General features: G+C 44.9%; 1 protein-coding gene across 1 annotated transcript in view; it reads left to right on the forward strand.

Annotated features, from left to right (window-relative positions):
- Positions 1-14,288, forward strand: part of wasf1 (WASP family member 1) — a 49,545-nt gene that overhangs the window by 10,319 nt on the left and 24,938 nt on the right. Inside the window, exons 2-3 of the mRNA XM_079180864.1 lie at positions 10,238-10,392; positions 11,788-11,922. Of these exons, the coding sequence (XP_079036990.1) occupies positions 10,260-10,392; positions 11,788-11,922 (268 nt within the window). The 5' untranslated portion in view covers positions 10,238-10,259. The remainder of the gene's footprint in view (positions 1-10,237; positions 10,393-11,787; positions 11,923-14,288) is intronic.

The following is a 14,288-nucleotide window of genomic DNA, read 5'->3' on the forward strand; positions in this document are numbered from 1 at the left end:
TAGTCCGCAGAGCGCGCCGTTGAACCTGAACTTGGCGTCGTTCCAGTGGTCAGTCCTGCTGCTCTGTACCTACTGGCACCGCCTCAGGCCTCCTTACAGGAAGGGCACCTTCACTCACCACCGCCGCCGCCGCCCTGGTCTGCCAGCACTTTGTCCCCAGAATCATCTTCATGCCCAGACACGAATTGTGACATCGCCCACAAACTCCAGAGAGCTTATGAGGGGTTTGCACAGCTGCCTTGGGCACTGTGTGATCGGCCCGATTTATACCCCAAAAAAAATCCTCCTCGCCCCCCCCCCCCTCTTGTCTCTCCTCCTCTCAGCTGCTGCCAAGTTGCACTCAGTTCACTGAATGGTTGTTGAATCAGTTGTTGGGGTGTAATTGACCCGGTTCCATCAGCATTGTTTTATAGATGTTTCTCGGTGCGGGCAGCGTGCTTCATGCCTAGATTTTGGTTTGATAGTTTCAGCATGTCAAAATGTGGAAAGTTTCATTTCAAAATGAGATTTCAGCTTCTAGGGGGAAATCACTACCAACCAAAAAAAAAGGGATGTTGCTGTATTTAAAGCATTGAGCCCGTCCTTGGTCGACTGAAACCCTTCAATTGACATTTGTTTTGACTCTTGAGGCACTGGTTGATTTAAATTCAAATGACAGAGAGTCCTCATTTATTAAGTTTTGAGTAAATTACAAGTGGTGAAAAAGAAAGAAGTGAATAGATAGCTGACAGTTACTGTTAAAAGCGTCCAGGGTATGGTCAGTACCTTTTTAAAGTGAAATATTCAACACCCCCTCCTGTGTTTACACATGTTTCTTTCTTCCAAGAGGCAGTGGTGCATGAGAGACTGAAATACACTTTGCCTCCGAGCTATACCAGCACACTTTAAAACCACTCTTCTTCTCTGGCTCTTACCGCGACGTATTCTTAGATATAGATCAAAGGAAATTAAAGAAGAACAATCACACATCCGCAGCGGGCTGAATATGCTCTCCCTAACCACAACTACGTGATTTGACAGAGGAAAGGGGGGGTGGGGGTTACAAAAATGAAAAGGTGAGTGCTTAAAGGGCACTTCAGATGTGGAAAAGTAGGGTGCCATGTCTTTACACTCCACGTGTAATTGCTTTTGACATGTTGCCCCTCTGGGATATACAGCAGTCAGATTGTGTGACTCAGTGCATCACGGTACACTGTACAGTATTCACAGCGCCTACTGTATGTGCATAATATTGAAACATTGCAGTATTAATGAGGTATCGGCCTCTCTTGTTTGTTATCCTACCTCACTGCCTTGCAGCACAGAGCCTCTGGTGTGGATATTGATGTCACTGAGAGGAGGAGATCTCCCTTTCTCCGATGCTACTCACGCTGCTTTTTGGTCTTTTTTTGAATGTGCCTTAAGCTGCATCATTCTCTCTCTCTCTGTCTATTACTCCATCTGGTGTACTCCCCCCCCCCCCCCCCCCCCCCCCCCCCCCAAAGCTCTCGACCACCTCCATCTCTGCACAGGGGCTTGGAAACCTTTGTTCAACATGCAACAAAAGGCAACGTTCTTCTTGAGATTCATAACTCGCACTTGTACATTAAATAGTGCACCCGTGGTATGATTTAACAGGAGAGACTGGGTCCATCATCTGTGGCACAGCACAGTTAATCTAACGATACCGATACAACGCGACCATAGAACTCTGATTAGCCTACGACGGGCATTTCAAAGACCAGCCAACAGGCCTGAAAAAACAACAACAGACACATCAATAAAAGCTATTTGGATCTCTTATAGCGCGTTGGCTAATCTACCAAGGGTCCACATTAAAGGCATTCATACAATTCAACACAAAGTCAAAGATTTGTACCAAAAAAAAATTGTAATTTCCAAAATTCCACAACATCATTTTATCAAACAAAACATTCTGCTTCAATTGTCATTTGTTGGTGTAAAATCATCATTTTCACTGCCTCTGTGAGCCGGTGCATGAGGCGCCATAGGCCAGAGAACGTGCAGAGAAAAGTCGGCATCAACCACAAAAGCAACAGATTCCCTTATTTAGCGGCATCGTCAGTAACAACAATATGAAACAGCCAGACCACCAAAAAGAAGATTACTGCCGCCGGCGCCACCAGCAGGCATGTCCACTTTATCTGTGTGTTGCCCTCCTAACAAGCGCCTTGGTGGGCTTTAGCAGCACTCCTGTGTCCCGGGGCTTGCGAGTATGCATCGTGTGCTCGCTTTTTAGTGATTTTCTTCTTCTTCTTCTCTTTTTTTTTTGCCTGATTTATTTTCTGTCGTTAGACGCTGACAGGGGTTTGCTGCAGTGGTTAGTTTGTGTTCATGTCCTTCACGTCTGTATGAACAGCAAGGGAGTCGGTATAATGAAATTTACCTCAAAGGCCAAACAAGCACAGCTGCACAGTACGAGCATGCAGACATGTATTATTGAGCAGCAGGCCTTCATTATTCATACCAGTGGGTTTCTGTGCACTCAGCAGATAAACTTCTTTCAGTCTGTTTGTTCATCACACACTCTGCTCATTGATGTCGGCATCACAGACGGCCATGAATATTTAGCGGCGGACGTTTACAGTTGGATAGAGCGTGATTGCTAAATGAACGTCCAAAGCAATCGAAGGTCTTTGTAACAAAGTACAATGTGGGCTGTGTCCAACTCCTCACTCAGTATGAGCTTCATCGCTGATGCTCTGAATGTAAAGTAACGTGGACACACAGCCTCTGTTGAGTCACATGGATTTATTTTCATACAGAGGAAAAACAGTGTGTTTTTATGGCTGTGTAATTCCACGCATAAAGAGTATCACAAAGTCAATATAAATATTGCTACATATGAGCACAGTTTTGCTAATTTTGCTAGTTTTGTGAACTGGAATAAAATGTAGATAATAGAGAAAAGAACATTTCCAGTCGGATTGTGATTTTATATTTTGAGCAGTCGGTATTGCAGTCGAAAATTTGTTTTCTTGTTGTCTGAAGCGTCTTCTGAAACTTGTTTACAGCTGACTGGCGACGTTAAAGCCGAGCCAGCCAATGGATCCGTGCCATCTGAGTACCTGTGTGCCAGGATCTTTCACTTTGATCAGTGCTGGCTGTGTCAAGAGGAGAGCGGCAGGGCGTAGTGCTAAATGACTGCCTTGCTTCACACCCTGCTGGATTTGGACCTCTTACTGTCTTAACATGTACACACAAAAAAAAATGTCCGTAAACGAGACTTCAGCGCCCAAACTACAGCGCAGAGCCGGTGGGAACACTACCACAGAACAGCTTTTGTTTACGCCCAAGTTTGACAGCGTGTCAAAAACAATATGAGGAGGAATACACTGCAGTCAAAAAAAGTTACTGAGGCGAGGAAGTAAGTTGATGTACCTGCATCCCTCGCCACAAGCTCCCTGTTTAGTTTCCGACTACCTGCAAACCTAGTTAGCGTACCGGTCTGAGCACAACCTGACAGCACTAGTGCTGCAGGTGTATTTTCAGCCCGACAACAACAAGAGGTCTGCGGACGTGTGTGTGTGTGTGTGTGTGTGTGTGTGTGTGTGTGTGTGTGTGTGTGTGTGTGTGTGTGTGTGTGTACGTGTGTTTTTATAGCACCTAACTGGTGAGGGCCTGCGAGGTGTCATCTCACAGCTGAAGGGGTGGCGGCTGGTACAGAATTTTAATTGGCAGGAAGACACACTGGCACATGCCTTGATATGTTCTGCCAACGTGATCGGCTGTGAAGGGTAGGAAGCAGTGTGTCTGTGCATGTTATTCCGTCCTGCACATGTGCACCAGGGACCCCTTACTGTGCAGAGGCGCCGGCTGTCCTCTCAAATCCAGCAGCCTGTTCCCACCAACAGTGAGAAAGTGTTAGGACTGGGGTAAGCTCAAAATCAACTAGGTTGTACGACAGGTCTGCTGAATAAGACTGAAGGCAAACAGGAAGACATCAGCATTTCAATATCTTAAAATGTGCTGTTGAAAGGTTTCTTGCCATTCGAGCTGTTTTTAAAGGAAAGAAGATATAGTTTCCAGCCTTGTGTGCTAATGAGGGAGATAATGAAAGAACAAATAGCAGTTAGAAATTCATAGCTGCCTCATTAGAATAACAAAAATGATGAGCCAGACGTCTTATTATTCGTGTTGAGCCTCCGCAGTCGCAAAAGGAAAAGTCTTTCAACCAGTTGAAAGAAACAGAAGTCTCACAATGAGTTTGACAACGTACTTTTTTTTTTTTTTCCCCATCTCCCTTGTTTTGTTTGAAAAACGAGCTGCAGGTCGTCCCGCACCGCATATCTGCATTACTAATTTAAACCAGCTGCTGGGAAGCTTTGCCAGTTTGATCTCTGTTCGCTCTGCCATTGGCTGCTGTGGCTCGGCCAGTTTCCCTCATTAGAGGTCTGTGTTTTTATGTTTGCAGCTGTTCATAGTGTAGGAAGGAACCAAGTCTACAGAATAAAAGGACAAAATGTTCAGGCTAATTTCATATCCAGAATGAAACTAACTTCAAGCTTTGAGGAAGGGTTTTTATGAGTTTGTCACTAAATAAGATGCACACATGGTCGTTTGCAGTAACTGGATTGTTGACCCTTACAGGTTACAGTCAATGACTAAAGGACAAACCTGCAATTCTTTTTATTATATTTATGACTACACTTGCACGGTTTCTTCTGCCTTGCCTTGAAAATTCGAAGAAAAAAGCCTTCGAACTTATTTAAAAGTATTGGTAAAGTATTGGTACAGTACTGTTGGGAAACATTAGTTAGTTTGGTTAATTATATCTTTTGGAATTATTGTGATATGTAGATTCTGCAGGGAAGTACCGAGAAAAATATACACCGATAAATAATAACTTTCAAACTTTGGACGGCACGATCATGAAATGGGGTTTAAATTGCATTCTGTGTGGTATTAAAAAGGTCTTAAAAAGTCAACAAAATGTAAGTTGGTGAGCGCTGCAGAATATCTGCACTCAATATGTGAGCCCTTGGTTAAAACCAGACTCTTGATTTGTGCATTGTCTCAGAAAAACAGTTTGAATAACTCCTCAGAGCATGAATTTTACATCACTTAATGATCAGATTGCTTTTTTTTTCAGAAGACCAAGGCCGTTTAATTTAAATTCCAACCAACTCCTTGTCTGGTTTACTGTCGTCCTCTGCTGCTCCTCTCTTCTTGTGACATCCAGTTTCACAGAAACATTGTCTGTGATGGCACTGCTACTAGATATTAGTGATTTTTACTTTTATTTTTTTTTTGTCATGCTTTCTCAGTAGAATTAATCACCTGTTTATCCATAGTTTGCAAAAAAAAAACTGGTTTCTGCGTGTGCTTGTGTCAAATCGTAGCTGATGTTGTATCTAGGCTCTGTCTCTACCGAGCCCTCCGAGTTAAAGGCCCCTGACCTGCTCCATATTGAGGGCTCCTCTGCTACACTGTGTGGCAGTGTGAGTGAGTAAATGCCCCGTTAGGATTCATTAGAGCCTCTAGTCGGACATATTGTCCCGAGTGCAATGAGCCGCACCAGTGCAGGCCCCCTGCTCTCCAGTGGCACGTGCCGTCCCTCACCCTTGCTTTGTGCACGCACACAATGGACGAGCAATCCCACATCTCCCTCTTCTTCCTCCTCCCTCTCATATTGCATCCATTCATCAGTCGCTATCACTGTTTGGACACCTTGACCCCCCCCCCCCCCCCTTAATCTCTCTTGTTGTCCGCCGTCTTTGCCTTTCCGTGGGATATCATAAAGTGACCAATGGCGTCCCACTGCAGCCGTTGCCATGGTGATAGGTGACAGCGGGAAAGCGGGAAAGCGCCACACCAAGATGTATGGATCGTAAAAAAAAAGTAGGAGGACAGTGGTAATGGGTGTACAGAGAGAAATGAGGCAGGCTAGCCCGAAGACTGGATGGGAAAAAGAAAAAAAAGGAGAAGGAAGGGAAAGAAGGGCAGGTATGTTAAACATTTGTCTGCGCAGCGATCATCCGTGATCATTTAATAGTTATATGGGCTGCAGTGATGGCCCTCCTCCATCTTACTGGCAAGGCACTGTCAATGAAGGAGGAAAAGCTAAGGGGAAGAGGAAGGCAACGCATAGGGAAAGCATAGCTCTCTCACAAGGATCTTTCAGCTGCCGCGTTCATTAAATTAGGATATAATTGAAAATGGAAGACTGTCATTTGTCTCAGTGTTAGATCTGTCAATTCAGTCCTCCACATCCATTCTTTCTATTGTGCCGAATAGTCAGAAATCTGCCTCGGAGAGAGTAATCACCGGGCCGTCATATAAACGCTTCATGCCCTTTTGTGGAAAATCAGCTCGATCATTAATTAAGAGTACTCTGTTCGTTAGTCTGGTAGGAGTCATTGTGAAATAGTCAAGATAAAAAGGTTTCCACTCACCCAGCTGTATATTTAACTCTACTGTGGTCTTTAAAAGTGGACGTGGAGAGTTTTTGGAAGTGGCGCGTGGGCGAAGCAGGGAGGTTTCTAAACCCCGGACCTGCTATCCAGAAAGGGACTCAGATCCAGTTTGTGCAGTTTAAACATTGGTTGTGTGCAAAGAGTTTCAAGTTTGAATCAAATAGCCACTTTATATGCAACTCTCTCTATCGGGGATGATCGGAGAGGCCTCTTGTTTTACAGATATTTGTCAAACTGGTCCACCAGGTAACGTATGTAACTTGAGTCAAAGGGCATCGGTTTGCTTGATGTAGATTGTTAGGTGTTACCATCATGGCAGCATCTCAGTCATGGCAGCAGCGGACTGCTCTTACGCGCAAGTAATGAATGCCTCTGCAACACCTCTGCAGTCTGGGAAAAGCCCTGACATATCGAAAACCATAATGTCTTCATAAGCCACTGTCTCGTCACGCGACATCTGCGCATCAGAAATCATTTACGCTGCTGGACTCGTCCTCTAAATCACTTTCACTTTAAAGTTAAATGTCGTACCGGAGCTCCTATTGAATGGCTTCAACGAGGCACGTCTCACGGCAAATGTTTTACGTCAATATTGTGGAACAGTTGAATGTGTTGAGTCCCAATCCGAGCTCCATGGTTAGTGAAACTCCATTTGTCTTCCATGAAAGGAAAAGAAAAGCCCTGACATTATCTAGTCATGATGAACAAACTGTATTTGTCTGGTGGTACACTCTCTGTCATTCCACCTTGTTAAGTGCTGTTTAATAAGCCTTTCACAAAGAACGTAGCAAAAATCACTTTAATTTTCTCTCACTGTCAGAACCAAGATGATGTGTAAGCGATTTCTCATGGGAAGCCATCATTATTATCACGGGAGCAGCGCTGTCAGATGTTATCATGTCATAGTATGGTATTGGAAACCCCAGTGGACAAATGCAGCATGTACTGTGTGTGTGTGTGTGTGTGTGTGTGCATACACTAGTGAGTGCTTGCGTGTGTGAGAAAATGTTCCCTCCTGCGGACAGCAGTCCTAACTTATGTCCAATCAGCCAGGCAGCAAATGTATGCTGCAGTCATTAATCACACACACACACACACACACACACACACACAGATGCCACGAGTGCGAGGCCGTCTGAGGGGAAGTCTTTGAAAAGCGACGCGAGCTAACAGTGTTAGTGACGCGTCAACAAATATCAAGGAAATGTAGTTGAGCCTATGATACTGTAAAGGAAAAAAAAAATACAAGTTGATGTTTTCAAGATACATTATGCAAAGAAAACAACAAAACGCAAACTAGAACCACCTCATAGCAGAATTGTTACAGTCGTCTTCCGCTCTCCTTTTGTCTTCGTTTATTTACCAAACAGGAATGAAGCTACATAAAGATATTTGGTTTTATGATTCTATGGATGACTTTGAAACACAGATCCTCTCCAGTCGCCACTTAGCGTTAGAGCGGGGCGTTTTTTTGGTCATTCTTAAATCTTCATTTGAAACCAAAGGAAACTATTAATCTCTCCTCTGCTATTTGAAAATCCACCCTGAGGAGCTCAGGCTGGCAGAATCAATACCATCACTTAACAACTACTTATGTGCTGTTATTTTGTGCTGCTTAAAGAGAAGGAGTGAATGCTGATTCCCTTTGCTGCCATCATCTTCTCCTGTTATGTCTCTGTTTAACTAACATGTATTCAGTACTTGTTTTTTTAAATGTCATATAAGAATAGAGGTATTAATCCCGCAAATTAGCCAGTTCGGGGGGTACAAACAGTGTGACCTTGCGCAGCAGATACATTTATCATCATCTGTGTGTTTGTGTGTGTGTGTGAAAGACACTCTCCCGGGTATTGAAATGGAGAAGGGCAGATCGATAAACAGATCAACAGGTCTTTTATTTTCTACATTTGTATAGACTGCAGTCTATTCATTCATTTGTTTATGGGCCTGTGAGCAACTTAGTTTTCAAGGGCTATTGCTGCAATTTATTTGCTGTGATAATAAAAAAGGGAAATCCTTGAAGTCAAACGTTTGCCCTCATCTCTCATTAGACGATGATAGCAAAGTAAAGAACAGTTAATGATACGAGTATAAGTAATATAATAATAACATAAGTAAATAATGACTGCAGGTGTAAGGAAAGTGTGACAGTTGGTGTTGTTGCAGCTTCAAATATCCTCAAATATCTCTCACTGAAGCCCCAAAAATGGAATTCACCTACACACAATTAACGCCAACAGCTTATGAACCAAGCCACACATTCACTTTCATCTCCACAGGATTTACAATACGGGAACACTCAAAGCCAAAAGCATATTTTCTCGAAATAAATTCACCTGTATCTCAGGATTTACAGCTCAGTTACACTCAATTAAAGCCAACAGCACATTAATAACAAAGTACAGCATTGGCAGTGCTGCTGCTAACTGGCTAGCTCCGTAACAAAATGATCGGTGCCACCTGCCTTGCATTTTAGGTAGGGACGCCCCATTTGGCATTTGCCAGAATGCCAGATCGAGCGTGGGTTTTCAAGATGACCCTCCTGTAGATGTTACATTGAGTAGTGTTGGGCCTGTTTGTTAAAGGTGAAAACACCTTAAAAACTGAGTTTACACCTCCACCGTGGCGAGTGTTAGAGTTAGCCCTTCATTACTAAAACTTCTGGAGGCTGTAGAAAATGTCAGCGCACACCGGGTCAAGAGGTACCCAATCGGGAGAAACTGTGTAAGTGTGTGTGTGTGTGGGTGGGGGGGGGGGGTGAAGGAGTAACTCTGGGAGGACATTTTAAAAGAAGAGATCTCGAAAGAGCAGAGACGACATCTTGTTCTTTAAGAAGTGGGGAGAAATTTGACGCCGTGTTTGGGTTTGTAACATCGCCCGCACATTCTCATTCAAACAACTTAAACAACGGCTTTCAGGACTGCAGGTTCTCATTCTCTCCTCTTTTGGGCATTTCTGCCCCCATTTAAGACGCTTCCTAGATGAATCACCTCAACAAAGCCTTTTACTGGGCTCCCTCTCTCTCCCCTCTAAACATCCATAGCTGGGCCACTTCCTAGAATAGCCTTCCTTGCCCTACATTTTTATGGATACAGTCAATAATCATGTTTATCCCTCGGTGACGCTAAGAATACTGCGGGATATTAAAAGTACCACACGTCAATGAATGTTTAATCAGTGCTTTAACGAGGCCTTATCACTGTCAATCAGTCGGTCCACCTGATCTCTACATCATTCCACACACTTGCTCTAATTATATCATCGCAGCAGAGAAACATGGTGTTATTTGTCGTATTTGTTGATGACTATTCAACAGTTTCTTGTGTTTTTTTGAGCTAGAAATGTGTATGAAGTTCTGCAAACATACATGGATCACTTCACCCTCCGTATCTTCGACGGTTTTGGGAATTCGTCCTTGTTTTGGCGTGAATGGAGGAGAATTGGGCCTAAGCAGAATAGCACTGCAGCCCTTCATGCCATTAGCATTGGGTGAGTGGGCCGACAAAGTGGTGAGGTTTGTTAGCTTGGCTATGCATGATGAAGAGGAAAAGACACAGCTGAGGCGACATGGCTGCTATTCTGTTGCATTTTTTATTTATCCTGATGAATATATTCCCTCTCCACATGCCCTTTATACCCTGAAACTCGATTGTGTTGCTGTCTGAGCACAGCAGCAAGTGTCTTCTATTGTTGTAAAAAGCTAAATCACAAGGTATAACAACAATAGTCATACTAACTAAGGTTTGTCCTCTATTCCTTCATACCCCCCCCCCCCCCCCCCCTCTCCCTCTGTCCTGTCCCTCTCCACCTGACTCCTGCAGGTAGTGGTGTCGCAGCAGAAGGATGCCGCTGGTGAAGCGCACCATCGAGCCGAGGCACCTGTGCCACACGGTGCTGCCAAGGAACATCAAGAATGAGCTGGAGTGTGTGACTAACATCTCCTTGGCCAACGTCATACGCCAGCTCAGCAGCCTCAGTCAGTGGCACAGACACACACACACACACACACACACACACACACTCATTCATTCTCTCATACAGCTATTTCAATGGACACACACATACTGTTCACGCACCTCGGCTCCATGTGAGTCGATTAGGTACTCAGTCAGCTAATGCCTACTTGTCAGTTTTTATTTCCTGGACAGTACATAGCCGGCATTACAATATTCAGAAAACTAACTGACACATTTGATAATCCTTCACATCCAAGATCAGTTTTCACAATTGCATATTTTTGCTAGTAAGTTTATGATAAAACTCCGGGCTGATTTTCAGCCGACTCAGAGAGGGTCTTACGGTAATTTGTCATGTGCTTGTGGTTCATTGGTTCATGCTTTTTCTTTTCTATACATATTTTTAAACACTCAACATTATTATTGATGTCTCTTCTTCAGAACACAATACCTACAAATATATATTTTCTTGTTAGTGTCAGTTCAGCCCCTCTGCAGATCACTCCCCCCCCCCCCCCCCCCCCCCCTGCACTTAACCGCTACATTATATCAATAATCACATGTTCTAACTGTAAGACACTTAAACTGTTCATCACCTGTGATGTGAAAACATCAGATTGTGAGTCCTGGTCGTTCAGTTGTAAAATCCTAGCACACCACGGAGCGTTTCTCCTGCCGCGCTGCGGACAGCGCTGTCAGCTGAGGAATCAATCACGCCGGGCAGCAGTAGAGACGCTTCTACCAGCATCTGGTTCAAAAGTAGTTGAGCAGACGTCACTGACAGCCAGCAACGGAGCTGAAAGCATTGGAGCAGCCAACAGACACGAGTCATGCTGCCCTGACTCGTGTCTGTCTGAATAGAGTTACCATTACAGAACACTGAAGTAAAAGTAACAGTTTTCCTCTTTAGTTTAATCTTCATCTTTCTTTCTTTTTTTTTGTCTAAACCTGGTGTCACGCAGCTGTCTGCGGTAAAACAGCTCTAGCGCTCAAATCTCCCCCGGAGCAGTCAGCCTCCAACGTTAGGTTCCCAAGGGACTTGTCGTCACCGCTAACACAGCGTTTCTTCATCTTTTAATATCAGTAATCACACATCTTTAAGCTATGATGCTTTACAAAGAACAGCAGCACTTCCCTAGTGTTCTCTTTGTGTCTGACAAAGCACTGGAGTCAACCTTTTCAAAACAAAATCAGAATTATAGACTACAAGTCCCCCAGAGACAGCCGATGTAAAACATAACTAACGACTGGGGGAAAGTGAGAAATGACACTTTGAAGAAGTTGAATTCATTTTTCTCATTATCACTGCATAAAAAAAATGTTAATGGCTCCGATGGTTATTTTTGTTGAGTGCTTCATAAGCATGAAATCCATAAAAAAAAAACTAAATTCTGCTTGTGTGTGCGTGCATGCAGGTAAATATGCAGAAGACCTGTTTGGAGAGCTGTTCAACGAGGCCCACACCTTCTCTTTCCGGGTCAACTCCCTGCAAGAGCGCGTGGACCGCCTCTCCATCAGTGTCACACAGCTGGACCCCAAAGAAGAGGAACGTGAGTGACGTAGCCGCACACACACAAACATGATGGAGCTCACCTGTCACATACAACCCCCCCCCCCCCCCTCCAGTGTTAATGGCTGTTATTAGAGGAACAGGCAGCTATGAGACAATATCATTTTTCACCCTCAATAGTGCAAACCATTGCCTCCCCTGGTTTCATTTTTGGCTGGATGCTTGTGTACCCACTAAAGGCCCTCTCTTTGGGAGGAGCAATTGGATCTGTGCGTCGGGCTGCATCTGTGGTGAGCTACAATAAAAAGGAATGCGATAATCTGGCGAGACTGTCAGGTAAGACCGGTTAGCCTGAGCAGAGGGGAGGCGGGATGAGAGGGTAGCGTGGCGAGAGGAGAGTGCAGGGGGTGCAAAGTAAAAAAAGGAAAAAAAAGAGAGGGAATCGCAGCGGTGTAATCCCATGCTCCAAGGCGCCGTATCGATTCCCCCGTGGGCCCGCAGTGTGTTTACGGCTCTGCACAATGCTACTCTTAACTGCTTTCTTGTCACTGACACAGAGGCAGTAAAATGCTCACTGGGCTGCTTATGGCTCTTCTGTGAAGGCAAGCGCAGGCTTTTGATACCTTTTTACAAGCCAATGAATTGTTTCTTAGCTTTTAAAGACTCACAGGTTTGTGTTTTACGTCTCCTCTCCCTTCACCTGCCATTCTCTCGCCATCCCCTGCTTCATCTTCCTCCTCTAATCTCACCACCCTTTCTTCTGACCCTGTCACTGTAGCCATCCTAATTGAATGATTGTGTGCGCGTGATCTAATTGGGGAAGTCTGTTGTGCGCGGCGTCTCAACTGATAAGTGAGTCCATATTATTCTAGAGGTTAGAGGGCAAAGGCACACTCATGCACTCCTTCTCTCATGCAAGAAGGCTCGCCATAATACCCTGCAGAGGATAAGATAATAGCCTGTATCTTGTTAGATACACATCTACAGATTAATTTAGGGAAATAACAGTAACAACAAAGCCGGTCTTTGTATCGTTTTGGCACACGGCTCCTTGTTTCATATTCATGTGCTGGTTCTGCATTTGGACACAGATTATGAGTGATTCTGTGTGTGTACGCGTGTGTCTGATGCATCCCTTCATAAATAAGCTTGACTTCCCACCCTTTAGCCTGAAGCACTGGCTGGAGAGACAGTGGATAAGGATCAGCTCAGTTGCAGTTTAAGTGTGTGGTGGGGTGGGGTGGGAGTCGGACGGGAGGAGGAGAGTAAGAAAGATGGAAGGATAGAGGGATGGGCACATAATACAGGGCACTGCAGCAAAAGCGGTGGAGTGTAAAAGGATTGTACCGCAGAATTTTCTGGGCCAGGTAGAAATGGCCTCCTCTGCAGGTTGCAGTGATTTCCCTCTCAGTTGGACTCCTCCACACGCACTTAGAACCAAATGAATTTGTCTTGTGAATGGACACACCTGCGTTTAACTTTCCTGTCTCGACCCTTGTAAAAATCAAATCACTGTAACAGCAAGGTAGTAGTGTGATAGATGGACAATTGTGGGAGGGGAATAGCGAGGGGGGTTTGTTTCCTGTAAATGCCACCCATCACCCCCACCCTGTCCTTATCCCCTCAAACACATGCTGCTGTACACAGTTGAAAGTGTGTGCTTTCAGCACAAGCGTACGACTTGCCTTGTAATTGTCAGTGTGGGTCTGTGGTCGGCGTGAGAGGAGGAGGGAAGAAGAGGGGGGGGGAAAGTGCAGGCAGGGATGGGACCATAAATCAGGACTGTAGAGGGATAAATGAGGGGAGGGAGGATGGGGGTCGGGTAGGGTGGAGAACAGCAGAGCACACAATGTGTATTTTACAGATACTGTTCGCAAAATCCCCCGCGGGCCTCTTTGAAGTTCTTTAAAACCCTTAAAAAAAAGAACATTTAGTGACAGATTACACTCAGAAACGCTTTCTGATTCACAGCTGAGTTATGCTAGACACCATTAGTGGGACTCATCACTCACAGCTAGGAGTCTCAGTACAGGCAGGAAGTGTAAAAATCGATGTACAAAACAAAATGATGATAGTGGACTTTAGGAAGACTGGCACCACTCCCCCTCTCCTCCACATCGGAGGAGCAGCTGTCTCAGCTAACCTCACCCAGAGCATCAGCACAATCAGCATATTTCAGAAGGCCCACCAACAGCTGTACTTTCTGCGGAAGGCTGGTCTTGGCACCTCAGTCCCCACCTCCTTCAACAGGTGTGTGCGTGGTGGAGAGCATCCTCACTTCCTGCATCAGCGTGTGGAACGGCAACTGCTCTGCTGTAGACAGACAGTCACTGCAGCAGATGGCTTACACCAGCACGTGCAGGAAAAAGGCCTCCTGCATCATTCGGGACCCCGCCCAAACGGACT

This window comes from Pholis gunnellus, assembly GCF_910591455.1.
Source record: "Pholis gunnellus genome assembly, chromosome: 19".
Lineage (NCBI taxonomy): Eukaryota > Metazoa > Chordata > Actinopteri > Perciformes > Pholidae > Pholis > Pholis gunnellus.